The 22,582-nt window shown below is 43.0% G+C and overlaps 1 protein-coding gene across 5 annotated transcripts in view; it reads right to left on the minus strand.

The window, feature by feature from the left end:
- The window catches only part of Tfcp2 (transcription factor CP2), a 43,053-nt gene extending 20,695 nt beyond the window's left edge, over positions 1 to 22,358 (minus strand). Inside the window, exons 1-6 of one of the 5 annotated variants that reach the window (XM_075960669.1) lie at positions 22,136 to 22,358; positions 21,666 to 21,805; positions 6,571 to 6,722; positions 5,665 to 5,741; positions 3,206 to 3,311; positions 1,692 to 1,798 (exon numbers count right to left, since the gene is read on the minus strand). In XM_075960669.1, the coding sequence (XP_075816784.1) occupies positions 1,692 to 1,798; positions 3,206 to 3,311; positions 5,665 to 5,741; positions 6,571 to 6,722; positions 21,666 to 21,787 (564 nt within the window). In that variant the 5' untranslated portion in view covers positions 21,788 to 21,805; positions 22,136 to 22,358. Of the gene's footprint in view, positions 1 to 1,691; positions 1,799 to 3,205; positions 3,312 to 5,664; positions 5,742 to 6,570; positions 6,723 to 21,665 lie in introns of all 5 variants that reach the window. The other 4 variants (XM_075960670.1, XM_075960671.1, XM_075960673.1 and 1 more) reach the window with 4 other exon arrangements.
- Positions 22,359 to 22,582: the final 224 nt, after the last annotated feature.

Genomic DNA, 22,582 nt, shown 5'->3' on the forward strand with positions numbered 1-22,582 from the left:
AAGGAAGTGACACCATGGCTCCAGTGCCACTAGCCAAACTAGCCAGCTTACACTTTGGAGCAACTAACAGAGGCAAAACTTTTAATAGACATTTATCAATATATATTAAGTTCTTTCCATTTTTTACAGTCTAATGGAGGAAATTAGAAACATATTAGTAATTTACAAATGTAAGCAAGTAAATTTACAGACCTAATGCCATCAAAGACCCTGTCTCAAAAAAACTAAACAAAAAGGAAAGGCTGCTTGAGGAACTTAATGCATTAATTCCTCTGAGAACACTGAGCTACCAAAACGTTACTGAACTTTCATCCAGATTTAAAAAGGAGGCACAATCAGGCTTGGAAAACAGTAAATACGAAAGCTCAGACGGAATAGGGAAGATCTGCTTGGCTCCTGCTGACCACTCACTGGCTTGGCTCGGTTGCTTACTCACTCTAGGCCTCAGAGTCTATTTTGGGGCTACACAGATGGTTCAGCTGTTAAGAACACACACTATTCTTACAGAGGACCCAAGTTCAGTTCCAACACCCACATCACGTGGCTCACAACTGCCTATAACTCCAGCTCTAGTGAGATCAAATGCCTCTGGCCTCTGTAAGCAAGTAAATTTACAAACCTAATGCCATCAAAGACCCTGTCTCAAAAAAACCCAAACCCTTTGTGGGCACCTGCACTCATGCTCAAACCTATACTCTAACACACATAAACATAATATAAAAATAATAAAGAATATTTTTAAATATAAAATTATAAATTAAATATTTCAAAGACTCTCCTTATTCTAAAGAACTATTATTCAAAGTCTTAAAACAATGTTTACAAAGTAGTAACATAGTGATAACCTTAATGGTAAGTATTCAATGAACTACTGGTTGAAATTATTACAAATAAACAAATTCTGAGGAATTAACCCAAAAGACATAATCATATATGCAAATCAAACTTTAAGTATATGTGTGTTCAAAATAACTATAGATAACAATAAAAAAAATCAAACAATTTACCAATTACATAATTGTTATGTAAATTACCTACAATCAATGATTGGTATATTATGTAGACAACAACAAACATTCTAATTGCGTAAAATCAGAAGAGCAATTAAAAGACTCTTCATATTGAGATGCCTGAATCTGATAGGCTAGAACCCTGAAAAATAGGGATACAAGTCAGTGAAAGAATGTATGGTTAGCATGCAGAAGGCTGCAGGTTAAATCCCCAGGATGTGTAGTACATATGCATGCACACAACTCATGTGCAAACAAGAATCTTTTGTTTGTTTTGAGATGGGAGTATCTCTATGCAGTTCTGGCTGTCCTGGATCTCGATATGTAGACCAGGCCGGTCTCAAGTTCATAGAGATCTGCCAGTGTCAGAATTAAAGCATGCACCACCATGTTCACCTATAGTGTTGCTAGTTTATTGTTTGAGATATCAGCTCACTGCCTTGAACTCACTATGCAACTTTGATCTTCCTACCTCTACTATCCAAGTGCTAAGATTAGAGGTGTGTATCACCACACCAGGTTTATGGGGTGCAGGGGATCAAATCTAGGACCTCATGTATGCTAAGCAAGCACTCTACCAATTGAGCTACATTTCCAGGCCTGGTATGTTTTAGTCTTTAAAAATACAAACTGGTAGAACAGGTGCTCTTTGTAGCTGTGATGGCAACTGCAATGCCTTACCTGAATAAACACAGACGTCCTCTTCGCAGGATCCCACAGGAACTCCACTGTATTTAGTTGGGTAGGATTGGCCCTGGGATCAATTATACCCACAGACATTGGAATATCTGAGAAATATAACAGGATCACTGAACAATTCTGAGGACTCCCTGTTTTTGTTTTTAATATGGGGGGTCTTGATGCACTGCCTAGGCTCAAGCAATTCTCCTGCTTCAGTCCCTTGAGAAGCTGGGACTGTAAGAATGTGTCACCACGCCTGTCCATGCCTTCCGTGGTTTGAAGTAAGAGAGCAACTGACTGTGATGGATTAAGTCTATCTACTAGCTCTAATATGAGAATTAGGAAACTTTTTGAGACACAATCATCCTGCTTCTACCTCTTGAAAACTGGGTACAGAGACTCATAAATATTGTGAAATATAGAGAATATTTGAATGCTACTGGTAAAAAGCATTGCAGGCATTTCTGGGGAAAAAAGATTAAAAATAGAACTGGAATATGGTCCAATACACCCACTTCTTAGTAATGAAACAGAAGCCTTGAGTGTAGTGGCTATTATTAGCAGTCTACAATCAAGACAGTCAGGAGGATCGCCGTGAGTTCAAGGCCAGCCTGGGTTACAGGCTACAGAGTGACATCTTGCTTCAGACAAACAAGAAACCAAAGCAGAGGCTCAGACAAATATTATTATGTCCATGTGCACAGGAATGTTATTCAAAAGAGCCCAACAGTAAAAGCTGTCCGTGTCCCTCACAGGTAAGGGGTAAACAGAATGTAGTGGACACTGGATTACTCTTCTGCCTTGAAAAGAAAAGAAATTCTGCCGGGCAGTGGTGGCGCACGCCTTTAATCCCAGCACTTGGGAGGCAGAGGCAGAAGGATCTCTGTGAATTCGAGACCAGCCTGGTCTACAAGAGCTAGTTCCAGGACAGGCTCCGCAAAAAAAAAAAAAAAGAAAAAAAAAGAAAAGAAAGAAATTCTGACACACGTTGCAACATGGTTGAATCTTGAAAGGCTGATGCCAACTCACAGAAGCCAGTCACAAAGGACAAATACTGCATGAGGTGCCTGAAGCAGACAATGACAGGGCAGGAGAGTAACTGACAGGCTGGGAATAAACAGAATGAAGAGCTACTTATGTGGAGCACAGATTTCAGTCTTGCAAGACAAAAAAAGTTATGCAAATGGACAATAGTGATAATTAACATCCACTTAATATTATTAAATGGTCTAAAATGGAAAAAATAAGTTTTATATGATATATGAATACATATTTTATATTACCACAGTTCAAAACAAATGCACTCTGAAACAATAGACGAACTGCTTTGGAACTCGATGTCCATGTCCTACTCAATCCTGATGCCAACTTCACAAGTGAAGCAGTAAGCCACTTCAGGGTCCCTGCTAACTAGCCCTGAAGCACTCCATTAGGACTCAGTGGGGAAGCCTAATTAGGGAACCAAATCTAGACCCAAGCAGATGTTCTCCAAGCAGCAGCTTCTCTTGACTCACCTATGTCGAGAATCCTGTCTCCAGGCCGGTTCCACCTCCAGCCTTCCAGCTGCTGGTGCTCGGTGTACTGCAGACGCCTGTCGTGGAACACTACCCGAAATATGCTCTAAAAGAAGGACAATGTCAGTCCACAGGAGTCTAGAAAACCAGTCCAGACAAAAGAAAACTAGCGGAGTTAATGCTAGCTGGCTAGACACAATCTAGCGTTTCTTTTTTTTCTTTTTTTTTCATGGTTGTATTTTATTTATTTATTAAAGATTTCTGCCTCCTCCCCGCCACCACCTCCCATTTCCCTCCCCCTCCCCAGACCAAGTCCCCCTCCCTCATCAGCCCGAAGAGCAATCAGGGTTCCCTGACCTGTGGGAAGTCCAAGGACCACCCACCTCCATCCAGGTCTAGTAAGGTGAGCATCCAAACTGCCTAGGCTCCCCCAAAGCCAGTACGTGCAGTAGGATCAAAAACCCATTGCCATTGTTCTTGAGTTCTCAGCAGTCCTCATTGTCCGCTATGTTCAGCGAGTCCGGTTTTATCCCATGCTTTTTTCAGACCCAGGCCAGCTGGCCTTAGTGGGTTCCCGATAGAACATCCCCATTGTCTCAGTGTGTGGGTGCACCCCTCGCGGTCCTGAGTTCCTTGCTCGTGCTCTCTCTCCAATCTAGCGTTTCTTGTGCCTTTCTGAAGACGTCCAAGCTGTCTGTGTGCGTCTTAGACGCTCTCACACACGGCCTCTGTGTTTGCTTCAGGTGAGGATTAGAAGCCATATAGCCAGACTGGCATCACATTTTCCATTTTAAGCCATAAACATGGATGTTTATCTGTATGTGTGCATGGGTGGGTGTACAAGTGTGCATCTGGGGATGGACCACAGTACTCATGTGGAGCAGACAAAATGAGGGAGGGAGTTTCTTCTCTCCTTCCACCAGGTGAGTCCTGGGAATCAAACTCAGGGTGGCATGTCTGGCAGCAAGTACTTTACATAGTAAGCCATGTCTCTAGCCCTGGCACCAGACTCTTGATCCTCCTTCCTCAGCCTCCCAAATGCTGGGGTCATACATCATCTTTACAGTTAACTGAGAATACACTCTTAAGTGAAGATGAGAGGGTCTCACTGTGACACAGCCCAGTATAGCCCTGGACTCCTAGTCCTCCAATTACTATACCACCAGAACCATTATGTGAAGTACTTTTTCTTTTTGTAGTGCTTATTACATTTCCCTCTTTCTTTCCTTACACCACACAGGTGCCAAGGACAGAATTCAAGTATTCCACCCTTGGCAGCAAGTATTTTCACCTGTTGAGCCATCCTGCTAGCCTTATGAAGCATTTCTATCACGTAATCCAGCCTAAGCCTCCAGGTAGGTATGAAATACATACTAGGACCCACTCACCAATGCTACATACAGCCTATAGACACTGAGGGTCGATAGGCTACTCCTGGCTATGTTCCTTATACTAGCTTCCCTTTGTGGAGGTAGCTGCCAGCCTCCCCACATAGCTTACAGGCGCTGATAAAACTCCTGTACCAAGTGCTGTGAGTTCCCCAAATTCTTACCGTCAGTTGACAAAGAGAACTCTATTCATTAACAGTAGCTCTGGGGTTTTGGTTCTGTTTTAAATTTTTTATTTTATGGACAAAAAGTGTGCAGGTCTCCTTCACTGGGTAGGTAGTCCTGGATGATGCATTCAATTTAGTGAAGTCAATATCCTTTCGTACTTCTGGAAACACTGTGACCCATGTGCTGCCCTAATCTTCAGGTCAGATCACACAGGTCTGAGCAGACAAGTCAAAAGTGAGGACCTTGATACACACAAAATTATCTTTAAGATTAAAATCCTCAAGAAGCTGATTTTACCACCCAAAAACAACTCCAGTAGGAATCTCTCCTGAACAAGGACTTGCAATTGCAAGCCTTCAGCAAGTCTGCGAAACCCATGTGAGGCCCAGCAAGATGGCTTAGCAGGTAAGACTGACAACCTTGAGTTCAATCCCTGGAACCCTCGTGGTAGGAAGAGAAAACTGAGTCCCTCAAGATAGTGTCTGACTACCACACTCAAATCGTGACATGTGTACACACTTACAGCCACATAGTTAATTAAAACTACATGTGAACAGCAAGGCTTACTGTGATCCCAAAGATCATCAGTTTATCTCTCAGATCATCAACTGTGGCAGCCAAAAGATACCAAGCCCTGCCCGCAAGGATCCAAAAGAATATGAAACAGACAAAAAGAAACAACAGCTATGCATTATGGAGCATTCCTGGAATTACACTCTACTAAGCTGAGGCAGGATTCAGAATTCAAGTCAGTCTAGGATATATAATGACACTTTGCCAAAAAAAAAAAAAAAACCAAAAACCAAAAACCAAAAAAAAACAAAAAAACAAAACAAAAGCAAAGAAAAAACTAAAAAGATCAGTAAAAGGCTATTACACAGAAAAACAGCCTGCTTATTTTACCTTCACCAACTTGCCATTGATTTCTGGAAGTTCTCCCAGTTTTCTATTGTCTAGCATTCGGATTTCATAAGACTGTCCTAGAAGAAAATTAATTACAAATTATACCAATCACAATTCACTTATCTAGACCCAGAAAGAAAGACTGTTGAATAGACACGATAATACTACTAGTACTGACTAGCAGTGAGGCACTGTGCTAAGCACTTCTAAGTCCTATTACACCTAACAGACACAGTGTTCTAAGTTACTGTCAATCCCGCCTGTACAGATAAGGAAAGTAAAACAAAGTCAAAGCAATCTGCCCGAGGCCACGTGGACACTGGCGGACAGCAGAGCTGGGTAGAGGAATATCCATGGGGGTAACTGATGTGGGAGGGTCTTCTGTTTTGTGTTGATTTCATTGGTTAATAAAAAAACTGCCTTGGCCATTTGATAGGCCAGCCCTTAGGTGGGTGGAGTAGAGAGAACAGAATGCTGGGAGGAAGAGGAAAGTGAGGCAATCGCCATGTCTCTCTTCTCTGGGTCAGATGCCATGGAGCCAGCCGCCAGGTCAGACATGCTGAATCTTTCCCGGTAAGCTACCCCCTCATGGTGCCACAAAGATGATTAGAAATGGGTTAGTCAAGATATGAAAGTTAGCCAAGAAGAGGCTAGAAATAATGGGCCAAGCAGTGTTTAAAAGAATACAATTTGTGTGTTGTTACTTCAGGTATAAAGCTAACCATGCGGGAGCCGGGCGGGACGAAAAGCAGGCCTGCTTGCCTCCTCACTACAAGTAACTGGAAGTGGTCAGGAGACAAAAGGAGCCAGGGACACATCGTCTCACATGGCACTAGTGTGACGGGCCACATTACACAGCTCTAACCACTGTCAATCATAAGCCCAGTGGTCTCTAGAGCATCTGACCTTGATTGAGGTAGGTCAGGGTCTCATCGTGGAGCTTCACTGCTGGAGAGGTGGCAGCGCAAAGAACATACTGGAACGGCAGGATTTCGTTCTCAGTGTCAGGGGGCAGACTGGACTCTTCTTGCTTAAAAATGGGCAGTGCAAGGACATCACTGAAACAAAACAGATGCCTGCTATTAGTATCTGGTAACAGTGCAAAAGCAGATACATAATTTTAAAAAAATTAACTGCAAAAATCTTTAAAAGCCATAAACACTCAGTAAAACCTCGTCCAAACTGCCAAGTAGATTACTGTGTCAGCCCCCCCACCAGACAAAGTATGCAACTAGTGACAGTATTCTCTGCTAATGTGTTAAAGGACTCATAGACAGAAACTAAAAATAACATCCAGGGTTCCAAAATGTAAATCTAGGACATTTGGGGCAGTGGTTTAGCAATGGCTATGTGTTTGGTCCTCAGTGTGGTAACACTGAGACAGCAGAATTGTGAATATGAAACAAGTACAAGGTTAAGGGGCTGCACGTGCACTGAGAGAGAAGTAAAGTCCTGTGGAGCGTTCCTGACAGCACGGTATTTCACAAGGGGCCGCCTCTGACTCCCTTTAGGTGCACTTCTCTCACTAGACATAGCCGCATAAGCCTGTAAGCCCAGTCTTAGGGCGGTATCACTTGTTCTTACCCTATGATGCCGGAAACAGAGCCAAGCAGGCCAGCCCTCTGCTGGCGAATCCCACAATAGTGTACAAGTACAGCTCTTTCTTTTTTTTTTATAGTTTAATGTATTTTAATAGCAAACTTACAGGAACAGCACAGAAGACAGACAGCATTAAAAACATGTACTTGCATGTAGGACAACTCAGTTAGGAAAGTATAGTGAATGATGGAATCTACTGTATGATAAAAATGCTACAAACGCCATTTAGTTGCCGTCAATAACTGCTTTTTAAATATTGTATTTATATTTACAGATTTGTGCAACATTTGTCATAGAGCTTTTTACAGCAGGCAATAGTCAATACAGAAGTCCACGATTGTCAGAGTGCTGAGAATAAGTATTCACCTAATAGGACACGTATGCAAATCCCCATCCCAAGGGCCAGGGAATAGAGGACAGAAAACATGTGTGAGAGTCGAAGAAGTTCTCTGAAATACTGTCCTCAGGGCTGACGTGGCTGTTGCACTCATGAACACAACAGCAGCTGGTTAGCATCAGACTTACAGGAGATCTAGCCAGTCAAAATTTCAGCATGGATGGGGAGGTGCTCACAGGCCCATGGCTAGCTGAGGAGCTAAGCTGATGGCTCTGAAAGAGGGTTATTTTGTATTTGGGAGTGTGGCCATTGATAAGTTGCCCATGCTCTAGTGGATGATCCCACAATCCATGGGCACACAGGCAGAACTAACCAGACTCATTGGGCTAAAAAAAAAAAAGAAAAAAAAAGGAAGGAAGGAAGGAAGGAAGGAAGGAAGGAAGGAAGGAAGGAAGGAAGGAAGGACGGACATGAGTTAAGGAAAGGGTGGCAAAGTGGAGGGGAAACAGAGGTGACCACAATCAAAATATCAAAATACATTGTATACGTCTATAAAAAAAAGAGAGAGAGAGAGAGAAAAGAAAAGAGAAAGAAATGAAGGGCTGGAGTGGTGACTCAGCCCACTGGCTAAGGACACTGTAAGGACACTGGCTGCTCCTACACATTGACAGCACCCACATGGCAGTTCACAACTTTCTGTAACTCCAGTTCCAGGAAATCCAATGCTCTTTTCTGACCTCCACAGGCACCAGGCACTACATGTGATACACATACATGCATGCATGCAAACATTCATATATATAAAATAAAAATAATTCTTTATTTTAAAAAATGGAGAGTAACAAGGGATCAATCTCGTGTTAAGGGCCCTTAAAATAGCACATGGAGCTTGTTGTGTTTACTTTGTTGGATATTTGAGATTTTGTATGATAAAAAAATTTTGTAAATAAGAAAAATCATAGCCAGGTGTGATGGTGGTGCTTGCCTTTAATCCCAACATTTAGAAGGCTATAGCGTGAGACCCTGCTTCAGAAAACAAACAAAAATCCAAACAACAACAATAAAAACCCACCCTAAAACAACAAACACCTGTGGAAAAAGAGGACAGTACTGAAGAATTACTCAATCTTTTTGTCTGCATTAAAAAGTCATACACACACACACACACACACACAAACACACACACACACACACACACACACACACACACACACACACACACACAACAGAGATATGCCTGGAACCCTCAGGCACCAGGTGAGGATGTCAGAGCCCCTGGAGCTGAGGTTACAGGAATTTTTAAGCAGCCCAATCCAAGTGCTAGGAACCTAACCAGCGTCTACTGGAACTGCAGCAACTGCGGTCAATCCAAAGCCACCTCCTTTCGCATTTGTTTTTAAGACTGTTTACTATGTAAACTGGGCTGGTCTTTATCTAGAGATCTTCCTACCTCATCTCCAGAGTGCTGGGATTACAAGTGTGTGCCACCATGCCCACTCAGTTCAAAGCATGTGCATCCTTTGTGGAGATTCTCTTCATGTTTTTCTGGACATATGTGTGTGTATGAGGTGTATGCCTACTGAGAGCACCTCTGCAAAAGGTCAGAGAAGGTTGGGGTCCGGCTTTCTCACTCTCAGCCATATGCCCTTGAGATAGGACTTCACACTGAACCTAGACAGGCTGGTAGCTAGCAGGCTCACCAGTTCTGTCTCCACCTCTCACACAGCCCTGGGGTCACAGGCAAGCACATAACCATGCCCAACAAAGTGGGAAAGAAACAGCTGGAGACAGCTCCATGCATACAGAGCATCTGTGGGGCTCCAGCTAGACCCCCAGCACCACAGGAGAAAACAACAAAACAAAAACACCAGGTTTACACGTGCTGGATTGGTTTACACGTGCTGGATTTGGTGGTACTCAGGAAATGAAGCCTGCTGTATTTAAAGACAGGATCTCCTATGTAACTCAAGCTGACCCTAAACGAGAGATCCTCTTGTCTTCACCCCCCAAGAGCTGGGACTAGAGCCCTGCGTCTACACTCAGACTGTAAATCAGTTGTTATGAAAGCTGCTGCTGCTAAGAACTACTGAAAAGACCAGACATGGAAGGTGCTCTCCTCTTCCTCAGGCCTGTAAAGGTGTGTATTCTGTCCAGATGGGTGCAGGTAAAAGGGGGAAAGTGAGGCTGGAGAGAAAACTCAGTGGTTAAAAGTACCAGCTGCTTAGGTTCGATTCCCAGCAGATCCCATACAGATGGCTCACAACCATCTCTAACTCCAGTTCTAGGGATCCAACACCCTTTTTTGGCCTCCACAGGCACCAGAAACACCCATGGTGCATACATATATGCAGGTAAAACATTCCATACATATAAAATAATAAATAGATAAATAAGATGTGTCTTTAAAAAGAGAAGGGGGAGATAAAGCCTGGTGTGATAGCACACACCTCTAATTCTAGTGCTAGGGAGGCTGAAGGAAGAGGACTGACTGTGAGTTTAAAGGCAGTCAGGGCCATAGGAGACCTAAGGAGAATGAGCAAAAAGGTGGGGAATCTACCCTTCCTAGGCATATCAGTCAGAGAAATACTCTTGTTCCCTGGAGACTACTTCAAACCACAGGAGTATGGAGTCTTCTAGAAAAGAACTCTGTCACAATTCTCAAGACCAGCTACAACACTGTAGAAAACAAAGTCAACTGCGATTGGGCTCTGGGAGATCTCACTGTGACAGATATGTCAGCTCTGCTGCTTTCTACGAAGGATTATAGACGATTACCAGGAATCAGGATTTTGACATAGCAACAGCTCAACCCTCATTAATGCACACTGGCATTTTCCTTCTCAAAGCTCAGGGCCTTGGCAGGCTAACATACAGCAACAGGTCGTGGTTCACAGCGTGTGGCACCCCACTTAAGTCTCCATGACTAAGCAAAGATCTGTCATTTAAGGTTGAGATTCTAACGTTTTCAAAGCAGTACAACTACCCAAAATATGTCTATATTCACACACACATACACACATGTACACACACAGTGCACACAAGGGTAGGAGGACAACTTTCTGGGTCTGTTCTCTCCACCCATCATGTGGTTTCTGGGTCAGAACTCAGGCTATCAGACTTAGCAGTGAGCGCCTGTATCTACTGAGCAAGTCTACCAGTCCTTCATCAGAGACTGTACAATCTAGAATTACTTATGTTTTGCCTTCCTTCCTTCCTTCCTTCCTTCCTTCCTTCCTTCCTTCCTTCCTTCCTTCCTTCCTTCCCTCCTTCCCTCCCTCCCTCCCTCCCTCCCTCCTTCCTTTTTTTGAGACAGGGTTTCACTGTGTAGCCCTAGCTGTCCAGGAACTAGTGAGGCTGGCCTTGAACTCACAGAGATTCACACCGGCCTCTGCCTCCCAAGTGCTGGGATTAAAGGAGTGTGCCACCACTGCCTGGCCTTTTTTTTTTTTTATGTTAAACCACTTTATTAGAGAACAGGACACAGAACCCTGCCATTATCATGGGTGAAATGGCAGCAGCCTCCAGATCCTGTGGAAGCTGAGCCAGAGAGCAGCACATGCACTGGTGAACTAGGAGGAGATACTACATTTCTTTACTGCTGGAGCAAAAGAGCATTTGTTCCACAATCCTAGAGATGGAGACTACACATCCCTGGTCAACACAATCCAAGGCCCCTACTTATTTTTCTTTTTTAAATTTTATTTATTTATGTATTTTAGGTTTCTTTTTGAAAGATTTCTTTATTTATTATGTATACACACACCAGAAGAGGGCACCAGATCTCATTACAGATGGCTGTAAGCCACAATGTGGTTGCTGGAAATTGAACTCAGGACCTCTGAAAGAGCAGCCAGTGCTCTTAACCTTTGAGCCATCTCTCCAGCCCCATGTTTTTTAGGTATGAGTGCTCTGTCTGCATGTATGCCTGCAGGCCAGAAGAGGGCATCAGATCTCATTATAGATGGTTGTGAACCACCATGTGGGTGCTGGGAATTGAACTCAGAAGCTCTGAAAGAGCAGCCAGTCTCTTAAACAAAATGCATTTAAAATAAAACCAATTTGGAAGTATAAAAACCAATAAATTAGCTAGTTTTGGGTTAACTTGACACAAACTAGAGTAATCAGAGGGGAGGGAACCTCAACTGAAAAAAGCCTCCAGAAGATGGAGCTATAGGCAAGCCTCTAGGGCATTTTCTTGATTAGAGATTGATGGGAGGGACCCAGTTGAGGTGGGCAGGGCCACTCCTGGGCTAGGGGTCCTGTTCTAGGTGAAAGCAGGCGGAGCAAGCCATAGGGAGCAAGCCAGTAAGCAGTACCCCTCCATGGTCTCTGCATCAGCTCCTGCCTCCAGGTTCCCGCCCTGCCTGAATTTATATCCTGACTTCCTCTGATGATGAACTACATATACTCTTTTCCTCCCCGTTGCTTTGGTCATGGTGTTTCATCGCAGCAATAGTAGCCCTAGCTAAGACACCCTGCTCTACTCACACGCATGACATGAAAGTAGGACTGGTTGGAACGGTGGGAGTACAGGAAGAGTAATGGAGAAAGTGATCGAATGAAAATGTTGTAAGGAAATGCATTACTGTGCATAATTAATATATGCTAATGCAAAGGGAAAGTCCGCTCTGTTCTCAAGGGTAAGCTGAGTACCAATTAGGAAAACCCATTCTGGTAGACTCTCCATAGTGTCTGTCAATGTGTAAGCAAGCATTTTATTACATTATCAAATTGCTTCGTTCACTCATTTCAGTGAAGCTGTGTGAGGCACGACTTCTATCTTGTGGTAGTTTGAATGTAATGTCCCCATAATCTCATAGAGAGAGGCACTATTAGGAGGTGTGGCTTTGTTGGAGTGGGTATAGCCTTTTTGGTGAAAGTGTGTCACTGTGGGGTGGGCTTTGGGGTTTCCTATGCTCAGGATACCGTCCAATGTCTTAGCTCATTTCCTGCTGCCTGAAAGACTCAGCTCCTTCTCCAGCACCACTTCTCCCTGCACACCACCATGCTCCCCACCATGATAATGGACTGAACCTCTGAAACTGTAGGCAAATCTTCTCAATTAAATGTTTTCCTTTATAAGAGTTGCCGTGGTCATGGTGTCTCTTCACAGCAATAGAAACCCTAAGACATAAGTGCTTAGTAAATATTACCGATGGAATTTTATACTTCTGTTTTAATTCTGCACAATCAGTGCCATATATACTGTTATCAATATCGTTTTTTGTTCTTTGTTTTTTTTTTTTTTTATTTATTTATTTATTTATTTATTTACTTATTATGTATACTATATTCTGTTTGTGTGTATGCCTGAAGGCCAGAAGAGGGCACCAGACCTCATTACAGATGGTTGTGAGCCGCCATGTTCTTTGTTTTTTGAAACGGTCTCTCTACACAGTCCAGCCTGTCCTGGAACTCACTTTGTAGATCAGGCTGACCTGGAACTCACAGAGATCCACCTGCCTTTGCCTCCTGAGTCTGAGATTAAAGGTCTCTGGACAATCTGGCATATCTTTAATCAAACATAAAGGTATAAAAGTTCAGTTGTTGAAAGGTAAGTTGAGTGCTGGAGATATAGATCAGTTGGTTGAGTGCATGCCGAGCATGCACTAGAGACTGGGTTCGATCTGTAGCACTGCATAAACTAGACATGGCAGGACATTCCTACAACCCCACACTTGGGAGGCAAAGGCAGAAGGATCAAAAGTTCAGGACCCACTAGTGAAATGGTACAGCAGATAAAAGCACTTGTCATCAAACAAATACATATGCAGAAATAAATAAATGTAAAAAAAGGAGTAGTTCAGACCATCCTCAGCTACACGGCAGCAGCAGAGTGACTGTACATTAGGACTCTGGGAAAGCTGCTGGGCATGGTCTGCTGAGCACACATTACCCTCCCTATCTAAGGGAGCTCATGATTGGTCTCTACTAATTCTTAACCATGGTCTACCTACCCTCAGGCCTAACAGCTGTGGAGATGCTCTCTTCTAGAAAAAGCCCAGAGACTCAAGAGTGACAGGCATGATAAGTTTTATCTGAGCAAGGCTGACAACAGCTAGCCCTTAAGAATTCAGAAACATGGGACAGTAAGTCACCGTGAACTTCAACCTGCTTATTTCTGTAAGCCTCATTTAGAATGGAATTCTACAGGTACACATTATCGGAGACAAAGAAAACAGAGGGAGGTTAAAACCAGACTCAGCACTCACTAATCACCTGTGAGATGGATCTGCACAACACACAAAAAGGGAAACTTTCTTGAAGCGATGGTACGTAAAGTGTATAAAATACACATTAACACACACTCAGAAGGAGCTGAAGCTGAAACATGATGCCAGACTTACTCTGATATAGTTACTAATATGAAGGAGACAGGAGGGCTCTCCATTCCTGTTCTTCTTCTATGTTTGTTACAAAAACTTTTTTTTTTGAGTTTTTCAAGACAGGGCTTTTCTCTTTTCTGTGTAACAGCCCTGGCTGTCCTTGGACTAGTTTTGTAGACCAGGCTGGCAGTAAACTCACAGAGATCTGCCTGCCTGTGCATCTTATGTGCTGGGATTAAAGGCATATGATACCATGCCCAGCTAAAACTACTCTTTAGAGAGGGAAAATGCACATATTTTATTGAAAATATATAGTTTGTTTTATAGCATTAACTTGTTCTTTTAAAAGAAGGCAGGCATGGGGGTTCACATCTATAATCCCAAAACTCGGCAGATGGGAAAGAGGATCGGTTCAAAGACGGACTTAACTGCACAGCAAGTGTGAAGTTGGCTTCAGCTACCTAAGACCTTGTCTCAGAAAACTGTTATAGTATATTCTGAGATGGCTATGTGTTTTATTTCTTTAACTAGAATAAGCAATTTAAAAATATACTGTGTCCTATCTTCTCTGTGTGTGCATGCACACATGTATGTATACATGCGTGTGTGTGCCCGTGCGTGTGTGAATGTAAAACTTAGTATCTTCCATTATGTGTTTATTCATCACACATGTGTTGGGAGCAAAAAATTCTAGAGCTTACCCTGCTATCTTATTCCTAAAATATTAGCAAAAATATTCCTAAAACACAGTGGCTTAAGAAATAATTTATGACTTCTTATGAATTTGTGAGTTAGCTGGATTAATGATCTGTTTCATGAGTGTCAGCTAAAGCTGCAATCATCTGGGCCCTACACTAGAGCATCCAGGATGGCAAACTCACGAACTGGTCCTGGACTTTTTCGGGATACTTGGGTGGCTGGACCTCTCCTGTAGTCTCAAGTTTTCTCTGTTCATGGAAATATATGGTTGCTCCAAGAATATCATCAAACTTCTCCCTGGCAGTTCAAGGTTCCCCACAATGCAGGAGAAGTGAATTTTCCTTAGGGATGAGCTCCTATACCAGATCTAGTGTACTACTTTCTGCAGCTCACATGCCCATATTCAGTGTGGAAGGAGGATCTGAGAGGAGCTAATATGAGAAAAGCAGCAAGATTTTGTCCATGTTTTAAGGCAGGGCCTCAAATACTCCAGGTTGGCCTCAAGCTAGCTGGGTAGGTGAGGACGACCTTAAATTCCTACCTCTACCTCCCAAGTGCTAATTTTACAGGTGTGCATGTATTAACTGTGCAGGAGGCAATGCTGTATTACAATGCCATGTGGCATAAACTTACATAGGTGCTCTTAGTAGGTGTGAATGTCCTGGTGGTCTACAGCTTCCTGAGTGTTATCGCCCATGCGTGGATGGTCAAATGGGCACCACTGGCTGTTAACATGTGCTCACAGTGCCTTGTGTGGAGTGGTTTGAATGAGAATGGCTATAGTTTCACATGTCTGAATACCTGGTCCCCGGCTGGAGGAGTGTTTAGGAAAGATTAGGAGGTGTAGCTTCATTGAAGAATGTGTGTCACTGGGAGCAGGCTTCAAAAGCCCACATCATTCCCAGTTAGCTCTCTCTCTGCCTCCTACTTGAACATCAAGATGCAAGCTCTCCATACCCAGACTCCCCACATCCTTCAGCAGGATTTAGCTTGAACTAACAAAGAAAGTCCACATATCCAGATCTCATCACAGGAATAACAACACTGTGAAAGATCAAGCCAGGATCTTTTTTCCAAAACTCACTTAGACATGCTCACCAACAACAATCACCTCGAGGAACTTAAAAGACTCATCATAAACCTCCTCAAAGAATTTAAAGGAGATACAAAGAAACAGCTCAGGGGAAGCAAGGAGAAAGACCGTACGTAAGGAGACTAAATGTGGAGTGACGTAATGTGACACAAGAAACCGCAAACACAGGCTGACGGCAATAACAGCGACCAGACAAGGCGGAGACAGAGACACGGAAGAGAACTAGAGCTGACATGAGGACAGAACTGAAAATCCCAAGAGCCCAACTAGAAAACTCAAATGAAAGCTTTATAAGCAGAATAAATCAAGCAAAAGACAGAATATTAGGTCTCGGAGACAAAAGAGAGGTTCTAAACCAAATAAGCAAAAACAACAATAACAAAAAAAAAACAAAACAAAAAAACAAAAAATAAAGCATAGGAAAGAAATATACAAGAAACGTGAGACATGTAAAAAACAAGACAAACAAAAAGACAAAACAATACCTTTGAATTACAGGCAAAGATGGAGAGAAGAATCCCAAGTCAATGGCATAGACAAAATTTTCAACAAGATCATACAAGAAAACTTCCTCAAACCAAAGAAAGATGCATCCATATGACAAGAAGCATAACATATCATATCATAGAAAAAAAGCATATCATAGTTAAAACACTGAGTATACATAATAAAGGCAGTGTATTAAAACCACAAGAAAAGAAATGCAAGTCACATATAAAGGAAAATTTATTAGAATAACAGCAGAGTTCTCAACAGAAACTTTGAAAGCCAGCAGAACCTAGAACAATGCATCTCAAGTACTAAAAGACAATGATGGTCATCCTAGAATATATACCCAGCAAAACTATCTACATATCTGAAGGAGGAAAAACTTTCCATGATATAAACAGCCCAAAAAATTATACCCAACAAAGCAAACTTAAACAAAACATTATTTCAAGCTGAAGGAAGGAGCAGCACAGCAAAGGGAACACAAAACCCTAATGATTAAAACACAAAGTACCACTGAGAACACAACACCAAAAACTGATAATACAATGACCAACGAACACACATATTTTAATAACAACCTTAAATATCGATGGCCTCCATTCCCCAATCAAAAGACACAAACTGACTGAACGGGTCAAGAAACAAATTCCATCTATATGCTGCCAACAACAAGAACCACATTTTAGTTTTAAAGGTAGATATTACCTTAGACTAAAAAGGATGGGCAGAAGTATTCTAATCAATGGGACCAGGATGCAAGCAGGTGTTGCTATTATATGACAAAAAAGACTTCAACTTAAAACTAATCAAGAGACACTTCATTCCAATCAAGGGGCAGTTAATCAAAAAGACATTACTATCCTACACACATGTGCACCAAACCCTGGTGCACTTAATCTCATTAAAAATGTTCTAGCGGATTTAAAAACATAGATTAACATCAATCCATTAATAATGGATTTCAACACTCCACTTTCTCCAATAGACGGGTCATCTGGACGAAAAAAGAAGAAACATCAGAAACAACTGACATCAGACATCAGACGAAGATAACATCCATCCACAGAACAGCTATCCAAACACTAAAGAACACAAGCGCACATATACTCAACAGCACATGGAAGATTTTCTAAAATAAACCACATCCTGGGATACAAGAAAAATCTTCCCAAATTCAAAAAGACTGAAGCCATTCCCTATATCCTATCTGACTATAATGTAATAACTTAAAATTGGCAGCAATAAATAAATAAATAAATAATAAAACACTCTGGTAATTATGCAAATTCATGGAGATTAACTCACTACAAAATTATAAGTGGGTCAAAGAAGAAGTCAAGAAAGAAAGAAACTTCCTGGTACTAAAATGAAGATGAAAACAGAACATAGATCCCTGAAGGCAGTCCTGCATGAGAAATCACAGCTCTGCATGCCTCCATTAAAAAACCAGAAAAAGCACCAATAAATAGCTTAATAAATCATTTTTAAAAACTGGAAAAAAAACAGGAGCAAAATAAATCCAAATCCTGTTGGTGGCAAGAAATAGTATCAGAGCAGAAATCAACAAAACAGAAACAAAGGAAAACAATACAAAGAATCAACAAATTTTAGAGCAGTTTCTTTTAGAAGCTAAACAAAATTGGTAGACACTTGGTTCAATTGCACAAAAAAAAAAAAAAAAAAAGAGAGAGGACCCAAAATTAACAGTCAGAAATGAAGAGGGAAACATTACAATAGACATCAAAGAAATTCAGAATACTATGCAAGAGTATTTTTAAAACTTGTACTCCATTAAGCAGGAAACCTGAAAATAAATCGATTTCTAGATTCCCCCCAAACCACCAAAATAAAACCAAGAAACAACAACCTAAAGAGGCCCAAAACAAATAAAGAGGCTAAGATAATACTAAGAACCTTTCAGCTAAAAAGAAAGTTCAGAGTAAGGTGGACACATAGTAGAACTCTATCAGATAGTAAAGATTTGCAGCCAGTCCTTCCTATCTATTAACAAAGAAAGAGGAGAACAGAAGGAGCACTCTCAAGACACCTACTGCATCCATCTCATCTCAAACCAGGGAAGGACAACAGAAAAAAAGAAGGCTATAGGCAAATATCCTTGATGAATACAGACTCAAAAACACACAATAAAATACTTCCAAACAGCACACAGATATATCAAAAAGATTATACGCCATAACCAAGTAGGTGCTGTACCTGAAATGCAGGGATGGTTCAACACAAGTCAATAAATGCAGTAAACCACATTTATAGACCTAAAGACAAAAAATCACATGATCATTTTAATAGATGCAGAAAACACCTTTTACAAAACCAAGCGTACCTTGATGATAAAAGTCCTAGAGAATGTAGGGCTAGAGGAAACATACTTCAACACAATAAAAGTTATATACAAGGAGCCCACAGCCAAAATCATCTTAAATCAGTGGTTCTTTTTTTTAAATTTTGTTTTATTTTATTTTATTGATAATAAATTTATTGAGCTCTACATTTTTCTCTACTCCCCTCCCTGCCTCTCCCCTCCCCCTTTCAACCCTCCCCCAAGGTCCCCATGCTCCCAATTTACTCAGATCTTGTCTTTTTCTACTTTCTACTTCCCATGTAGATTAGATCTATGTAAGTCTCTCTTAGTGTCCGCATTGTTGTCTAAGTTCTCTGGGATTGTGGTTTGTAGGCTGGCTTTCTTTGCTTTATGTTTAAAAACCACCCATGAGTGAGTACATGTGATAATTGTCTTTCTGTGTCTGGGTTACCTCACTCAAAATGATGTACAGAGTCAATGAAATCCCAATCAAAATCCCCATCTCATTCTTCACAGAAATAGAAAAACAAAACCAAAAAAAAAAAACCAAAAAACAAAAAAAACTATCCTAAAATTCATATGGAACCACAGAAGGCTCCCAATAGCCAAAACAATCCTGAACAAAAAGAAGAATGCTGAAGGGATTACAGATCCAGTCTTAAGATACATCACAGAGCCATAGCAATAAAACAATAGAGCACTGGCACAAAGACAGATACGGAGACCAGTGGAACAAAACTGTGGACCCAAGCATAAGCAAACATATAACATCGGCTACTGTGTTAGACAATGGTGCCAAAAACATGCTGGAGAAAAAAAAGCATCTTCAACAAATGGTGCTGAGAACTCCAGTTGTCCACAAGCAGAAGAAGGAATTAGACCTGTACCCATCACCTTCATAAAATCTCATTCCAACTGGATCAAAAACCTACAGATGGAACACAGAAACTGCTGGAATAAAGCAAATCATATGCCTGTATTCCTAACCTACATGAAATAGGTGTGTACAAGGACTTCCTGAGAAGGACCCAAGTGCTTACGAATCAAGGACAATGGAAATGGACTTCATGAAACTAAGAAGCTTCTGCCCAGTGAAACAATTAACTGGGACTCCGGGTAAGAGCACTGTCTGCTCTTCCAAAGAACCCGGGTTCAACTGCCAGTACCCACATGGTGGCTCACAACCACCTGCAACTCTAGTTCCAGGGGATCCCACACCTTCTTTCTGACTTCCATGAAGAAAACATTGGACACCAACCTCCACATGAATTTACACAGTTAGTGAGCCCAGGGACCGGGCTAGGGAGTGCGCTGGAGCAGCTGGACCTGGGGATCCCAACTCAGATGTTTCTGTGCAGCAAGCACAGCTTGTAAAGCAGAGTCCCCTGGGCATCTCCCCAGCCCTGAAAAGGGGTTTCAGACAGAAGTATGGTCCTAAAGATTTTTCCAAAGCAGAAATAGAAAAAAAGGTCAAAACAAAACCAAGTTTAAGTACATTCCAGAAAGTCTGATTAACTTATATATATTTTTTAAAAAGGGACCTACAAAAGGTAAACCTTAATGATGGTGTGTGTGCGCACTACACCTATATTGTATTGGCTGTATTGCTATGTGGTCCAATGACCTAATACCGTCTATTCCAGATTTCCATCAAATATCTCCACAAGTGCCATGGCGCGCACACGCACACACACACACACACACACAAATAAATGGGGGGGGGACATTCCAACACAAGTAACTATATTTGGTGTGAAGACTATCAACATAGAAGTAATATTTATTTTATATAAAAAGAATGTTATCAACATAGAAATAACATTCCTTTAACATAGAAAAAATGTTAAAATAGTGAACCATGTTTAAGACCTATGCCTACATTACCTTCAAATACAGCCTTTCTTCTTTCCCAGATGTTTTCTAGGAATCCGCAATACAAGACTAAATTTTTGTTCACAGAAAAACATCGTAACTTCTCTTGCAACCTTTGAGATCTAGAGTAATCCCATGCATGATCCATGATCTGTTAGGTTAGCGATCCTGTTAAGTATAACTCAGGCACCACCAAAACCACTACATATAGTCACAGTAAAAACAGCTCTGAACCCCAATCTCAGGTGTGTCTTCCTTGAGCACCTTTCTTTCCTTTCGTCCCTATGGTTAAATGGATGTTTAAAAACATTTTAATAAACTCCAAATCTGCTTCATAGTAGCTTATCCTGAAATTCTCTTTCTGTGGCAACAATTCCTAAGGGGGAAAAAACTCCAGCTGCTCCACCAGTGTGGGACACTGTCCCCACCACATCTTCCCTGACAATTAGCTCAATACATAGGTGTCTAGAAATATCTAGAAGTTATCTTTGCTACATTTTTTTGAGACAGGATCTCATGTTGCCCATGACAACTTTGCTATGTAGCCAAGGATAGCCCTGAACTCCTGATTCCCCTGCCTCTACCCCCTGATAATTCATGTAGTTCTAATGACTTTGTCACTGTTTAAAAACTTCTCAGCTCACGTTTCCAAAGACAGAAACCCTGGAAGAGAAGCCTTAAAACAAGTTTATCATAAAAGACGGCTATGTGTCGACGTCTTACCCGAGTTAACTTAACCCCAGTTTCCAACTCTCCAACTGCCTGGACACCCCTCACGTGTTCAATGTAACCCTTTCCTCACATGAATCAGGCATACCATACCACCTACACAAACAAGGCCAGTGCCATATCTCCCACCCCAAGGCCCTGCAGAGCTGACACTTCCCACCCCAAGGCCCTGAAGAGCTGACACTTCCCACCCCAAGGCCCTGAAGAGCTGACTCTTCCCACCCCAAGGCCCTGCAGAGCTGACTCTTCCCACCCCAAGGCCCTGCAGAGCTGACACTTCCCACCCCAAGGCCCTGAAGAGCTGATTCTTCCCACCCCCAAGGCCCTGCAGAGCTGACTCTTCCCACCCCAAGACCCTGCAGAGCTGACACTTCGCACAGTCTTTCTCTAGTTGTCCCTCACCACTCAAGTCAACAAGGGAAAAAGGTCTCCTACTCCGCTACAAGCAGTTTTTTAAACTCTACGCCCGCCTTCCCCATGTTCACGATCCTGCCTGTTATTGAGAAGGTAAGGTGCGAGGAAGCTATCGCTCACCTCATGCTGTACGCACCAGCGCCCAGCTCCTGGCCAATGCCGGACAGGCTGGCATCAAAGTCCTGCACCAGCCCCGACTCAATCACCTCGTCCGCCAGCGGCAGCTTCAGAGCCCAGGCCATGCCGGCTCCTTCCTCGCCCTGTACAAAGGCACGGAGCGTAACTCTACCCGGCAGGGAACCTACAAACAAGCTCCCTCGCGCAGCACACCAGAACCCCGAGCCTGACCCCGAGGCTGCACCCGGGTTACTCCCCGGGTGCCCCGATGGCCAGGATCCCTCTCGTTCGGCTATCGGGAGCGCGAGGCGCCCGGGTCTCAACCACGCCGGACTTGCCCGAGTGCGGCTGAGTCCTCCGGGCCGCTCGGCGGCCTCCACACAGCCTCTAAGCCGAGGCGCGCAGCACGCCAGTCGCCCTGGCGTCCCCTCCGCCCCCTGCCGCGGAGAGCGCCTCCCTCCGGGGGGCCGCACTTTCCCCCTCAGGCCTCGTTTCCGGTCAGCAGATCACTTCCGGTCACCGGTTCTCCCGTGCTCCGTCCTCAGAAGAAAGCCCAGGTTTCTGCAGAGCGCTCCCCACGCCCTCGGGAGCGCCTCCGAGCGCCCGGAAACCTGGACGGGAAAACTTCGGCGTAGACTCAAAGCGCTAACCCGTCCCAGCGCCAACCAATCATGGCGCCCTCTGCCGCCCGAAGGTGACGTCACGCTGCCGCCCACCAGTGAAGAGGCGGAGTCTGGCTTGGCTTCCGCAGCGGTGATAGGCTATCGAAGCTAATGGTCCCCGCCCCCGAGGACCAGGTGTGGACGGCGTGGCACGTTCTAGAGTGGGATTCTAGAGTGGGGTCCTGGTCGCGCTGCCTTGGAGTCTGGCGATCTGAGAGCTGTCGGTCTGGCCGTACCCCGCCCGCCTCCTTCCCTGGA

The sequence above is a fragment of the Microtus pennsylvanicus genome, chromosome 2, assembly GCF_037038515.1.
Source record: "Microtus pennsylvanicus isolate mMicPen1 chromosome 2, mMicPen1.hap1, whole genome shotgun sequence".
In the NCBI taxonomy this organism is placed as follows: domain Eukaryota; kingdom Metazoa; phylum Chordata; class Mammalia; order Rodentia; family Cricetidae; genus Microtus; species Microtus pennsylvanicus.